This window comes from Jaculus jaculus, chromosome 10 (assembly GCF_020740685.1).
Source record: "Jaculus jaculus isolate mJacJac1 chromosome 10, mJacJac1.mat.Y.cur, whole genome shotgun sequence".
NCBI classification, from domain to species: domain Eukaryota; kingdom Metazoa; phylum Chordata; class Mammalia; order Rodentia; family Dipodidae; genus Jaculus; species Jaculus jaculus.
This window is the reverse complement of record NC_059111.1, coordinates 99,795,493-99,810,583: the sequence shown is the minus strand read 5'-3', so window position 1 is coordinate 99,810,583 and position 15,091 is coordinate 99,795,493. Positions and strand designations below refer to the sequence as shown.

General features: G+C 44.2%; 1 protein-coding gene across 3 annotated transcripts in view; it reads left to right on the top strand.

The window, feature by feature from the left end:
• The window catches only part of Atp6v0a4 (ATPase H+ transporting V0 subunit a4), a 69,218-nt gene that overhangs the window by 10,633 nt on the left and 43,494 nt on the right, over nt 1-15,091 (top strand). For all 3 annotated transcript variants that reach the window (XM_045160827.1, XM_045160828.1, XM_045160829.1), the window contains 5 exons: nt 2,801-2,926; nt 4,460-4,554; nt 6,646-6,772; nt 10,755-10,837; nt 12,245-12,338. In XM_045160827.1, coding sequence (XP_045016762.1) covers nt 2,801-2,926; nt 4,460-4,554; nt 6,646-6,772; nt 10,755-10,837; nt 12,245-12,338 — 525 coding nt within the window. The remainder of the gene's footprint in view (nt 1-2,800; nt 2,927-4,459; nt 4,555-6,645; nt 6,773-10,754; nt 10,838-12,244; nt 12,339-15,091) is intronic.

Sequence of the window (15,091 nt, the reverse complement as noted above, 5' to 3'; positions counted from 1 at the left end):
TCGGGCTGGAGAGATGGCTTAGCGGTTAAGCACTTGCCTGTGAAGCCTAAGGACCCCGGTTCGAGGCTCAGTTCCCCAGGTCCCACGTTAGCCAGATGCACAAGGGGGCGCACGTGTCTGGAGTTCGTTTGTAGAGGCTGGAAGCCCTGGTGCACCTATTCTCTCTCTCTCCCTCTATCTGTCTTTCTCTCTGTGTCTGTCACTCTCAAATAAATAAATAAAAAATTAAAAAAAAAAGTGAAAAAAAATTCCAAGTTTCAACATTGCAAGTTTACAATATTCAATTGCTGCTCAATATTAATAAGCTTTTTTTTTAGAGGAGAGATGAGCTAACATTTACCTAGATATCTTTCTACATCATTTCTTTTTTATTTATTTCTTTATTTTTATTAGTAACCTTCCATGATTATAAAAATATCCCATGGTAATACCCTCCCTCCCCCAACTTTCCTCTTTGAAACTCCATTCTCCATCATATTCCCTCCCCATCTTAATCAGTCTCTCTTTTATTTTGATGTCATGATCTTTTCCTTCTATTATAATGGTCTTGTGTAGGTAGTGTCAGGCACTGTGAGGTCATGGATATCCAGGCCATTTTGTGTATGGGGGGAGCATATTGTAAGAAGTCCTACCCTTCCTTTAGCTCTTACATTCTTTCTGCCACCTCTTCCGCAATAGACCCTGAGCCTTGGAAGGTGTGATAGAGATATTGCAGTATTGAGCACTCCAGTCACTTCTTTCCAGCACCATGATGCCTTCTGAGTCATCACAAGGTCGCTACCATCTGAAAAGAGAAGATTCTCTACCAAAAGTGAGAGTAGCATTAATATAAGGGTATGAACATTAAGAGACATGCTTATTGGGCAGTTTGATAAACATAGTATATATACATTTAGCCAGACGGCAGCAGACATTACACCCCTAGGGCTAATGACTACCCCTGTTTTAAGTTTTCAGTATCAGGGATGTATTCCCTTCCCATGGAGCAGGCCTTCAGTCCAATTAGAGAGCAGTTGGTTTCCACCATGACAGACGTGCCACTATTGCACCCGTTGGTTCATTTGGCCTGGCTGGCAAAATATAAGGCTTACAGTGTCCACTGTTGAGTATCTTCACTGGTGGTTTCTCTTTCTCCCATTGAACTGCATGCAGAATGGCTTCTTCCAGCTTTCTGTCAGCTACACTGTTTCTTTTCATCTCTCTAGTAAGAGTGTTGTTGCAGTCAGGTTCTCATTGTTGGTAGAAATCATCTAACCAAGAGCAGCTTGTGGGAAAAAGAGGTTTATTTTGGCTTACAGGCTCAAAGGGAAGCTCCATGATGGCAGGGGAAAATGATGCCATGAGCATCACCCCCTGGCCAACATAAGGTAGACAATAGCAACCGGAGAGTGTGCCAAACACTGGCAAGGGGAAACTGGCTATAACAACCATAAGCCAGCCCCCAACAATATATTCCCTCCAGGAGGCATCAATTCCCACAACTCCATCAGCTGGGAACCTAGCTTCGAACACCTAAGTTTATGGGGGACACCTGAATCAAACCACCACATGTGTCTCTTAGCTGGATTTAAACATATCTAGAATGGAGCCAGGCATGGTGGTGCATACCTTTAATCCCAGCTCTTGGGAGGCAGAGGTAAGAAGATTGCCTTGAGTTGGAGGCCACTCTGAGACTACATAGTGAATTCCAGGTCAGCCTGGGCTAAAGCAAGACCCTGTCTAAAAAGAAAAACAAAAAAATAATCTAGGAGAATGGAATTTCAAAGGAGAAAGTTGGGGGGGGGAGGGAGAGACTTACCATGGGATATTTTTTTTATAATCATGGAAAATGTTAATAAAAATTTAAAAAAAATCTAGAATGATAATCTCTCTCTCTTAATAGGTAACCTTAACCCTCTTCCATTCATTACATTACTGACTCAGGACTCTGGTTTACATTTCCTGTCTGTAAGCCATACCCCTCACTTGCTTTGAAGGCAATATATATATATAGATTGCAGATAGGCTTAACATTTCAAGAACCTTCCTTATAAATTTTCCCTATAATCTTTCAAAGTATGCATTTAGTAAATCCTTTTCATGAATCTACTGCCAGTTCAGTGATAATCCTTTTGGATGTGATGGTTTTGTCTTTCATAGTCTTATTGTATTTAAGCCCAGATTTTTCTTTTTTTCCGAGGTAGGGTTTTGCTTTAACCCAGGCTGACCTGGAATTCACTATGTAGTCTCAGGATGGCCTTGAACTCAGGGCGATCCTCCTACCTCTGCCTCCTGAGTTCTGGGATTAGAGGTGTGCGCCACCATGCCTGGCTTGGAAATTGTTTCTTTAATCGTTTACTGTGTGCCCATCTTTCTCTGTATCCTTTTTTCAAGTGTTTGTACCTGGCTTTTCAGAGCCACATAGAGCTGGTGAAGTTCTGAGGGTGACACCGTCTCTTGTTTTGTGTTTTATTCATTATTACAGTGGGTTTGGGGCAGAAGGAATTCTTAATGTAAAAATTCACTCTACTTTCCCCTTTTGGTGTTATAAGTGGGGGCAAGACACCGTGGCTTCCCCCTTGAAACTGCCTTCCATCCCTAGGAGCGTTTTCTCATCTTTCCCCCTTTGGCAATGGCTCTCTGAACAGTGGCTGCCTGGCCCTAGTTGCATTCTACAGGCCTGTTGAGTTAATGGCCAGGTGGGCTGCTCAACTTCTAGCTATGACGCATTGATTTTTAGTTACTGGTGGTTAATGTATAGTAGAAATGTCATTGTAATTTCTACCTGACCTAACTAACTTTGTTTTCCCCCTTTGCACAGACTATTCTAGAAAAATTGGAAGGAGAGTTACAAGAAGCCAACCAGAACCAACAGGCTTTGAAGAAGAGCTTTCTAGAACTGACAGAACTAAAATACCTCCTGAAGAAAACCCAGGACTTCTTTGAGGTCTTCTTTGGTTGGGAGAACTTTTGTTTTTAAATCTATTTTTATTTTTATTTATTTATTTGAGAGAGAAAGAGAGTGAGATACATACAGAAACAGGCAGGTAGGGCTGGAGAGATGGCTTAGTGGTTAAGTGCTTGCCTGTGAAGCCTAATGACCCCGGTTCGAGGCTCAAGTCCCCAGGACCCACGTTAGCCAGATGCACAAGGGAGCACACACATCTGGAGTTCGTTTGCAGTGGCTGGAGGCCCTGGTGTGCCCATTCTCTCTCTCTCTCTCTCTGCAAACAAACTCCAGACACATGTGCACCCTTGTGCATCTGGCTTACGTAGGTCCTGGGGAGTCCAACTTGGGTCCTTTGGCTTTTAAGTGCCTTCACCACTAAGCAATCTCTTCAGTCCAGGAGAACTGTTTAATAAAGGACCCTTTCCTCAGAACCCCAAGCTTTGAAGACTGGTTTGAAATGCAAAAACAAACAAACAACAACAAAAAAAACACTCTATTTCCATCCGTGGCCAGATCAGTGAGGGGAGAGCAGGTTCAACTGAAGACAAAACATGATGCTCACAACATTAAAAAGTGTGTTCAAAATAGCTCTGAGGTGTTTATATACTAAATATGTACATATCTAATAAAAATGAGTAAAAAAAGAAAATCACACCAGACCCCCCGCAAAGAAAATAAAGCTTTGAGGGCTGGAGAAATGGCTTAGCACTAAAGGCACTTGCCTGCAAAGCCTGAAGACCCAGGTTCTATTTCCCAGGACCCATGTAAGCCAGACACACAAGGTGACACATACATATGGAGTTCATCTACAGTGGCTAGAGGCCCTGGTGTGCCCATTCTCTCTCCCTCCCTCTCTCTCTCTTAAATAAGTAAATAATAAATAAAATATTAAAAAAATAGTTTGACAAAAGGAAGCCAGATCAAAGGAGGAGAGGGAGTTTGGGCAGATTTAGGGTTTGGGTGGAAAGACATTGAGGAAATTTTTGTTCTGGAAAAGAACATTTTATTCATCCAGTTCTGTTAAACAATTGTAGAAGATTAAAGCTTCATTGAAAACAAACCAAATCCTGCAGAGGAAGACGGAGAGGGAGAGAGAGAACATACTCCAGGACCTCTTGCTACTGCATATGAAATCCAGACACATGTACTCCTTTGTGTATCTGGCTTTATGCTGGTACTGGGGACTTGAACTCAGGTCAACAGGCTTTGCAAGAATGTACCTTTAAGCACAGCACTGAGCCATCTCCCCAGCCCAAGGTATGGGGTTTTGTTTTATTTTATTTTTATTTGAGAGAAAGAGGCAGAGAGAGAGAGAATGGGCATGCCAGGGCCTCCAGCCACTGCAAACAAACTCCAGATGCATGTGCCACCTTGTGCATCTGGCTTAGGTGGATCTTGGGGAATTGAACCAGGGTCCTTTGGCATTTGCAAGCAAATACCTTAACCACTAAGCCATCACTCTAGCCCAAGGTATGGGGTTTTTAAGGTACTGATTTATTTATGTAATAGGGTGGTGTTTTTGTATTTCAGACAGAAACCAACTTAGCTGAAGATTTTTTTGTTGAAGATACTTCTGGTCTGTTGGAGTTAAGAGCTATCCCTGCATTCATGACTGGAAAGTTGGGGTTAGTAGCTCTGCATCCCAAGAGTTCTGTGGACATAGGTTCCTGGTCCTTAGCTTGATGCCTGACATGTGATAGATTCCCTGCAGCAATGAATGATTAAAGAAAGAAACCACTGGGATAGACCTCTTTCCTATGAGTTCAATGCCTTCACATGGGAAATAATCCCAAGGATAACCTTACAAGGCTGGTGGGGTGGAATAATGGTTATACTTCTGTTCTTTGTCTTGGAGAGAGCAGTGTGTATGTGGCCACTCCGTGGGACAGATGTAAGGGTCATTACTTATAAATGATTCCTCCCTGGCTTTGTGCCAAAGCTAAGAAGTAGATCTGTTTTTCCTTATATTTGAAAAAGTGCATTTGGAATTTGATTTTTTAAAATTATTATTATTTTATTTTATTTTTTGAGGTAGGATTTCACTCTAGCCCAGGCTGACCTGGAATTCGCTATGTAGTCTCAGGGTGGCCTCAAACTCATGGCGATCCTCCTACCTCTACCTCCTGAGTGCTGGGATTAAAGGCGTGCGCCACCATGCCCAGATATTTTAAATATTTTTATTTATTTACTTGTAGGGAGAGAGAAAGTGTGTAAGTGTGTGTGTGTGTAGTGTGTGTGTGTGTGTGTGTGTGTGTGTGTGCACCAATGGTTTTGCCACTGCAAAGGAACTCCAGGTGAATGAACCACTTTATACATCTGGCTTTATGTGTGAGCCCAGGCTGTCAGGCTTTGTAAGCAAGCACTTTTAACCACTGAGCTATCTCCCCAGTCCCCAGTCTGAGTTTTCAAATGCTCTAAGAAATGACATAATTAGCCAAGCTTGGTGGCTTGTGCCTTTAATCCCCAAATATCAGTAATAAAGCCTGTGATACTCGTGAAAATATATGGCAATTCAAAATGGGATTTCATTCAGTATTTATGCCAGACTGATGCATTTTAAAGCATTTTTGAGTTCCCTGATTCTTTATTCAATAGATGTCTGAGAGTCTGCTATTTGAGGCACTAGGCATTGAATTTGAGGTAAAAAGAAAATATATTTATTGAAAATATTTGATCTGAAGGCAATACAGGATGAATGTACTTTCAAAATAATAAACTAGTACAAGTCACATTTTGAAGACCAGATAAGAAGTTTGGGCTAGCAGCTATCTGAGTACTGGGATAATGAAAAAAAAATAGAGTTGTCCTGAAATCAATGTATGTTTCCTTCTTAATATATTTTTCTTTAATTTTTTTGTTCATTTTTATTTATTTATCTGAGAGCGACAGACAGAGAAAGAAAGAGGCAGGTATTGAGAGAGAGAAAATGGGTGTGCCAGGGCCTCCAGCCACTGAAAACGAACTCCAGATGTGTGCACCCCCTTATGCACCTGGCTAACATGGGTCCTGAGGAATTGAGCCTCAAACCAGGGCCCTTAGGCTTCGTAGGAAAGTGTTTAGCCACTAAGTCATCTCTCCAGCCCTTCTTTTCTTTTTTGATAAAAATGCATAGAGACCCTTGTTGAGCATTCGCTGATATCAACATCATAATTTTGTTGCAACCAGTAAATATATAGTATCGAGATGATTATAAAAGATGGTGATTTAATCTCAAAACGTAAAAGGGAGCTGGGGAGCAGAGGTAGTAGGATTGCTGTGAGTTCGAGGCCACCCTGAGACTACACAGTGAATTCCAGGTCAGCCTGGGCTAGAGTGAGACCCTATCTCAAAAAACAAAACAAATAGCCAAACAAATAAAAAAGGAACCAAGCATGGTGGCGCATGCCTTTAATCCCAGCACTCAGGCCACTGAAGTAGGCGGATCGCCATGAGTTCGAGGCTACCCTGAGACTCCATAGTGAATCCCAGGTCAGCCTGAGCTAGAGTGAAACCTACCTCAAAAAAACCAACCCCCCCCCCCAATATATATATGAAACTGAAGGTTGAAAGGGACTCGGGTGCATTGGAGCTGGGATGGCTGTGCCCTGTGAGTCCTGTCCCAGAGTTGTGGAAAGTGCCTCCCTCGCATGCAGTGGGCTGTCCCCCTTCCTGTGGTTGTCCATCTTCTCTTCCACAGGCCCTGTACCTCAGTAATATCGCCTCTTCTGTGTGCTCAGGTTCACGGCTGGCGTGATAAACCGGGAGAGGATGGCTTCCTTTGAGAGGCTGCTGTGGCGAGTTTGCCGGGGAAATGTCTACCTGAAGTTCAGTGAGATGGACACGCTCCTGGAGGACCCCGTGACGGTGGGAAGCCCAGGCCCGCAGAAGTGCCCTCTGGCCACCAAAGTCTCCTTTCAGAACATTAAGCCTTTGGGTCCATGAAACTGATATCAATTTCCTTCCCCTCCCTCCCTCCCTCCCTCCCTCCCTCCCTTCCTCCCTCCCTCCCTTCTTTCAATATTTTATTTTTATTTATTTATTTGAGAGATAAAGAGAAAGAGAGAGAGAGAGAGAAAGAATGGGTGCGCCAGGGCCTCCAGCCACTGCAAATGAACTCCAGATGCATGCATCAGGCTTACATGGGTCCTAGGGAATCAAACCTGGGTCCTTTGGCTTTGCAGACAAGAGCCTTCACCACTAGCTAGGCAATCTCCCCAGCCCTCTTTCTTTCTTTCTTTCCTTTTTTTTTTTTTTGAGGCAGGGTCTCACTTTATTTTATTTATTTATTTTTTTAAATTTATTTATTTGAGAGCGACAGACACAGAGAGAAAGACAGATAGAGGAGAGAGAGAGAATAGGCACGCCAGGGCTTCCAGCCTCTGCAAACGAACTCCAGACGCATGCGCCCCCTTGTGCATCTGGCTAACGTGGGACCTGGGGAACCTAGCCTTGAACCGGGATCCTTAGGCTTCACAGGCAAGCGCTTAACCGCTAAGCCATCTCTCCAGCCCAGGGTCTCACTTTAGTTTAAGGCTGGCCTCGAACTCATAGCAGTCCTGCTACCTCAGTCTCTTGAGAGCTGGAATTTGAAGGCATTGTGCTACCATGCCTGACTTCTTTTCTTTTCTCCCTCTTTCCCTTTCCTCCTTCCTTCCTCTTAATTTTGTTTGTGAGCTTAATACATCTGAAAGGTCTGCTAACGGACTGAGTCTTCCTAAAACATCCTAATTGGTTCATGCCTCCACAACGGGCAGTTACCTTGTTTTTAGAAACTTAGTATTTCTAGGGCCATATGAGGCAGCAACTGTGGATCACAGGGCATGGTGGGCAGCAGAGTCACCTGCGGTGGGTGGCGGTCAGGCAGAGCCCATGTCTCTGCAGCTCCTATAGCCTCGTAGATGACTGATTGACCAGGTGCGTGCCTGTGGCCACGCACTTCCAACAGAAAGCTTCTTCCCAGAGGGCTGCAATCTATTGCTGTTAATTCCACCGGGCGCCTGCTCCCATCACCCAGTTGGTACTTTTTGGTTTTTTGAGGTAGGGTTTCACTCTAGCTCAGGCTGACCCAGATTTCACTATGGAGTCTCAGGATGTCTTTGAACTCACGTCAATCCTCCTACCTCTGCCTCCTGAGTGCTGGGATTAAAGGCGGCGCCACCACGCCCGGCTTTCAGTTAGTATTTCAACCAGCTTACTCCTCATCTAGGAAACTGGGCTTGTTTCTGAAAGACTATAATCTTTTGCAGACTAGAGTCTAAAAAATTCTAGATTCCGTTTGATAAAAAAAACAAAACAAATGCTTCATAGTTCAAGTAAATGGAATTTAAAAACAAGAAAGCACAAAACATTCGATAGCATTCTGGTGTCTTTATTTTGAATTCTCTAGTCTGTCATCATACCAATTATCATTTTATATTGTTGTGTACATGGAAGCTCAATTCTTTTTTCCATAACCCCATGCATCCTTTAAATGGGTTTGGTTTATTTATTTGTGAAGGTTTTGTCAGTTTTTGAGATAGGGTCCTATAGCCCAGTATGGCCTAGAATTCTATATGTAACTGTCAGCCTTGAGCTCCTGATCATCTTGCTTCCACTTCCCAAGTGCTGGGGTTTACAGGCATGCATCAGCACACTGAGTTTATACAGGTCATTATGAATTGTGACATTGAATCATCGCTTCACAGTCATGGCTGGACATGGAGTAGTCACGGTGGGCTACCATACTCCTGAAGGAAATGTCTGGGAGAAGATGGCAGCCCAAACAATGAAGGTCACCTACTGGATGTTAAGATGCCAGAAGGGATCCTCGATCCGGGTGGATGTGGAGGTCTTGGTGACCCAGAATATTCTGAAGGTCCCGAGAGTAAAGGGATAGTTGTGAAGAATGTAAAGCAGGCTGTTCCAGAAATCCTGAAAATACCTTTAACCTGCCTTTAGGAGCAACTGCCAAAAGGCTTGTGTATTGAGATATTGTCATGGGTTCCATGACATGCCATGGATGTTGAAGTAAATTCAATTTTGGATATTTTACTTCCAATTTCCCCTCAAGTATAGATACTATAATATAATATTATATAATTTATATAATATAATATATTTATGTACATGGACTTTTGGGCTGTTGTTGTTTTGAGACAAAGTCTTGCTATGTATCTGATGTTCACCTTGAATTCAAGATCCTCCTGCCTCAGCCACCCTATGTGCATTAAAAATATTATTTTTATTTATTTATTTAGCAGAGAAAAAGGGAGAGAGAGAGAATGGTCATGTTAGGGCCTCCAGCTACTGCAAATGAACTCCAGACACATGTGCCCCCTTGTGCATCTGGCTAATGTGGGTCCTGGGGAATCGAATTTGGCTTTGCAGGCAAATGCCTTAACCACTAAGCCATCCCTCCAGCCCCCTGTGTGTATTTTTTCTTTTTAATGAGAGAGAGGGAGGGAAAATTGGAATGCCAGGGCATCTAGCCACTGCCTTCGAACTCCAGAACTGTTGCCACCTTGTGTTCATGTGTGACCCTGTGTGCTTGCATTACCTTGTGTGTCTGGCTTACATGGGACCTGGAGAGTTGAACCTGGATCCTTAGGTTTTGCAGACAAGTGCCTTAAGTGCTAAGCCATCTCTACAGCCCATGTACTTAAGTTTTTATTTTCTGATGAATTGGCTCTGTGATATGAACCTAAGAAAGGTTGTATTACTGACTTAAGAAGTGTGTGGGGGACATTCTCATGAGACTTCATGAGCCTGACGAATGGCCCCTCACTGAGGTGGTACCTGATTCCAGTGCCCTAGGCATGTGATGGGTTCATTGGATTTGGTATAATTTTTTCCGACAGTGGATTTCTATCATTTTCCTTTCTAGTTTCAGATGAAATAATAATGAATGAACACATTGGTTCAGTTCATACTTGTTTCCTTACAACTAACTTTTTTTTTTTTGCAGTGCTAGGGGTTGAATCTAGAGCCTTGGATAAGCTAGGCAAGCATCTACTAATGAGTTATGTCCCTAACCTAAAAAAGTACAATTTAAGTAATTTGAGGATAGGGCTTGAGTTTTTAAGACAAAGTCTCACTCTAGCCCAGGCTGACCTGGAACTCATTCTGTAGACATGGCTGGCCTTGAATTCACAAGGTCTTCCTCAGCCTCCCTAGAACTGGAATTATTATGAGCCACCACGCCCAGCTTAAGCAATGTTCTTAAGGGCATACAGCTAGTACCAAGTTGGGACTTATCCCTGAAAAGTAAATGTTCATGGCTATTTCTGGTGACCAGACTGGCTATTTGCATTTTGAACCTGGCAGAATCCTAGTACTCCGTCTGCTGTTTTCTTTCTTTATTTTTTTAAATATTTTTATTTATTTATTTGAGAGCAACAGGCTGAGAGAGAAAGAGGTAGAGAGAGAGAGAGAGAGAGAGAGAGAGAAAGAGAATGGGTGTGCCAGGCCTCCAGCCATTGCAAACAAACTCCAGACACGTGCGCCGCCTTGTGCATCTGGCTAACGTGGGTCCTGGGAAATTGAGCCTCGAACCGGGGTCCTTAGGCTTCACAGGCAAGCACTTACCCGCTAAGCCATCTCTCCAGCCCCTGTTTTCTTACTTGTAGTAATAAAGCCAAGAGCAGGGGTCAAAGCCCAGCTGTGATCCCATGGGTACAGGAAATGGTGAGGCTGTTCTTGGAGGTTTAAAATCTCTTTCTCTCTCTCTCTCTCTCTCCCTCACTTCCTCTACTTCATTGGTAGAGTGCTCAAATAGGGGTTTCTGCCCCAGTTTGGAGGTAGTGGGGAAAGGGAAGGGAGAAGATGAGAAGAAATGAATTTTTTTGGGGGGGGGGTTCTGATTTATCAGAAAGAAGAAATTAAGAAGAATATATTCATCATCTTTTATCAAGGAGAACAGCTCAGGCAGAAAATCAAGAAAATCTGCGACGGGTGAGAAACCACTGTGGCTGGGTCCTGTGCGACGGAGGGAGGAGCGGGTGGAGTGGTCCAGATTACACAGGCTTGGGCAGTGAGGGTTTAGAATAACCGTGTTAGCTAAGGTGATGGTAAAATGCAATATGTTCTAGGCTGCAGATATGTGGATACAGCTCATTTGGTAGTGTTTGCCTAGCATGCACAAAACCCTGGGTTTGATGCCTAGCACAGAAAGAGAGAGAGAAACTTAATGGCTCATTTGTTCCTGATTTTGCAGAACCATGATTATGTCTGTGGTGTGTGTGTGTGTTCCTGGGGATTGAATTGAACGAAGGGTCTTGCTCATGTTAGCCAAGCACTATACCACTGAGATATACTCTCTTAACCCTTTTATTTTATTTATTAGAGAGAGAGAGAGAGTCAGAAAGAGAATGGGTGCACCAGGGCCTGTAGCCACTGCAAACAAACTCCAGACACATGCTTATGTGGGTACTGGAGAATTGAACCTGGAACCTTAGGCTTTGCAGGCAAGCACCTTAACAGCTAAGCCATCTCTCCAGCCTTTTTTTTTTTTTTTGAGGCAGTGTCTCTCTAAGTTACACAGGCTGACCTTGAACTTACTTGATAGCCGAGGCAAGCCTTGAACCAGCTACCTTCCTGCCTCAACTTCCCGAGTAGCTATACTTATACATAGTTTGCGGGACAAAGTTGCATGCCACCCCTCAGAAGCAGAAATGACTCAGGGCAGCAGCCGATGATGCTGGAGAGGAGATGAGACAGTCAAGGACAGATTTCTACCGCAGCTCCCAGGTGGTGTGGTTTGAATATAGCTCATTCACGTAACAGAACCACCGCTTTGGTTCCTAGGCTGAGGGATGTGCTGGGAATCCTTATGATGCAATCCATTTTGTTTGTATTTTGAGACAAGATCTCCCTCCACAGCCTAGGCTGGCCTAGAACTTGTGATGGTCCTCAGCCTCCCAAGATCAGGAGTTACTGGCATTGAGCATTATACCCAGCTTTTAGCTGTTATATTTTCTTGTTTTTATTTTTAGAGTAATTAAAAATATTTTATTTTTATTTATCTGTTTATTTGAGAAAGAGAAGGAGAAAGAGAAAGAGGCAGAGAGAGAATGGGTGCGTCAGGGCCTCCAGCCACTGCACACGTACTCCAGATGTATGTGCCACCTTGGGCATCTGGCTTACGTGGGTCCTGTGGAATTGAACCTGGGTCCTTTGGCTTTGCAGGCAAGTGCCTTAACTGCTAAGCCATCTATCCAGCCCATGGTATATTTTCTAACTGCCACAGAGGAGACTGTGTTTTTAGAAAGGGTGTTCATTTGATCCAAGTTAAGCCAACAGTGACCTCATAGGAGACAGATTAAAGAAACTTTCTGGTTCTTTGGAATGTGTTAAATACAGGTTTCGTGCCACCACCTACCCCTGCCCAGAGTCTGCGGCCGAGCGCAGAGAGATGCTCAGTAGCATCAACGTGAGGCTGGAGGACCTGATCACTGTGAGTGAGGGCTTCGTGTGGTAAGTGTTAGGTCGGGCGGGCTCCCAAAATGGAGTTGGTGGAGGACACAGGAGGGCAACCAAGATGAAAGGAAGTAGGTCATCCACATTCCTCAAGGAACCACCCAGCCATTATCCCTTCCTTGCCCAACAATCCCCCGGGTCATGGTTTCCTGCCCCCTTATCTCCCAGGTCACCTGCTCACTTCTGGTCTCACCCCCTAGCGATGTGAAATGGCTAATGTAAGGAGCAAAGCAGTTCTTTTCCCTTCCTCACCTTCCCCCCACTGAAGAGCCCTACAAAGCGCACTTTCTGTAATCTCGAAGTTGATTGTGTGTTCTCAGAGCTAGAAGCGATGGTTCTGAATGTCAGTCATGAATTATCCAGGCTTAACATTGACCAGAGCCCTAGTCAGCCTTTGGACAGCCACCCGAATCTGCTCAAGGGGGGCCTGTATAGCCAGCCTTCACCTGGTGAGTCTACGGGCCAACTAACTCACCAACTAAGTTGAGCAACCAGTTGGACCTGTACTGGGTTGTTGGGCCGATCAGCGACTGTGAACACAGTGAATCTTGTTTCAACGCGAGCACGGGTACATGCCAGAGGCTTCTCCTCGGTCATTCCGTCGTTATCCACAGCAACCCCACCTATGTCTGCAGTGGCAGCCACCTGGAAAGTGGCCGCTGGAGTCGGCTGGTCCTGCATTCAGTGGGTTATTCTAGACCAACACCATCCATTGGGACTTTCTGTGTGGTGGAAATATTTTGTAGCCAGCACTGTCCAGCACATTAATCACGAGCATCAAGCGGCAAATGAGCTTTTGAAACATGCTGGTTATACCAAGGGATGGAATTTCTTTCTTTCTTTTTTCTTTTTTTCTTTACATGAGTGGGCTGTGTGTGTGTGTGGGGGGGGTGGAGGCCAGATGTTGAAGTCAAGTGTTTTTCTTTTTTTTTTTTAATATTTTATTTATTTATTTGAGAGCGACAGAGACAGAGAGAAAGACAGATAGAGGGAGAGAGAGAGAGAATGGGCGCGCCAGGGCTTCCAGACTCTGCAAACGAACTCCAGACGCGTGCGCCCCCTTGTGCATCTGGCTAACGTGGGACCTGGGGAACCGAGCCTCGAACTGGGGTCCTTAGGCTTCACAGGCAAGCGCTTAACCACTAAGCCATCTCTCCAGCCCAAGTCAAGTGTTTTTCATGATCGCTGTCCACCTTATCTATTGAGAGTCTCTCATTAACAAGAAGCTCATCAATTTGGTTAGTTTAGCTAGCCAGCTTGTCCCAGAAATCCTCTGTCTCTTGTCACCTGAGACCAAGGGTTACAGATGGCTGCCATACCTGCCCCACATATGTGGAGGTGCTAGGGATCTGAACTCAGGTCCTCATGTTTGTACCACAAGCCTTATTCAACAAACCATCTCCCCAGCCCCTGAGTTGTGAATATGGTGTAATTTTTTTTGTTAATTATTTATTTATTTATTTGAGAGCGACAGACAGAGAGAGAAAGACAGATGGAGGGAGAGAGAGAGAGAATGGGCACGCCAGGGCTTCCAGCCTCTGCAAACGAACTCCAGACGCGTGCGCCCCCTTGTGCATCTGGCTAACGTGGGACCTGGGGAACCGAGCCTCGAACCAGGGTCCTTAGGCTTCACAGGCAAGCTCTTAACTGCTAAGCCATCTCTCCAGCCCTGGTGTAATTTTTATTAAATTTAAATTATAATTGCTACATGTGCCTGCTGTCTAGGCCAGCACAGTTCTAGATCCTCAGTGTGTGGATTTTACTTATTTATTTGTTCATTTTAATTTATGTTTTATTTTTGTTTTTTTCAAGGTAGGATCTTGCTGTAGCCCAGGCTGACCAGGAATTCACTATGTAGTCTCAGGTTGGACTTGAACTAACAGCGATCCTCCTACCTCAGCCTCCCAAGTGTTGGGATCAAAGGCATGTGCCACCAGACTTGGGTCATTTTTTATTTTATAGAAATATTTTCTTTTATTTGTTAGACAGAGAGAATGGATGCACCAGGTCTACCAGCTGCTACAAATGAGCTCCAGATGTATATGCCACCTTGTGCATCTGGCTTATGTGGGTCCTGGGGAGTTGAACCTGGGTCATTTGGCTTTGCAGGCAAGCCCTTAACCACTAAGACATCTCTATAGCCCTTATTATTTATTATTTATATTTTGATGGTGGTGGTTATTTTTTATTTTTTGAGGAAAGGTCTTACTAGGTAGCCCTGGCAGGACCCAGACTCCTGGCATCCTGATTTAGCCTCCCAAGTGCTTGAGTTACAGGTGTGTGCTACCCTGCCTGGCATGTCTGTGTATTTTAAAAGTCTTTGGTTAGCAAACATTTTTAGCTTCCCAGAAAAAATCTGGGGGAAAAAAATCCTCTTTTTTTTTTCTTTTAAAACACACACACACACACACACACACACACACTTTATATATTTTTGGTCAGAGAAGGAGAGAGATGAGACAAGATGAGGAAAACAAGGGCTGGAGAGATGGCTTAGTGGTTAAGCGCTTGCCTGTGAAGCCTAAGGACTCTGGTTCAAAGCTTGATTCCCCAGGACCCACATTAGCCAGATGCACAACAGGGTGCACGCATCTGGAGTTCATTTGCAGTGGCTGGAGGCCCTGGTGCACCCATTCTCTCTCTCTCTCTTTGCCTCTTTCTTTCTCTGATACTCTCAAATAAATAAATAAATAAAAAGATGACATCAAAATAATAGAGAGACTGATAAAG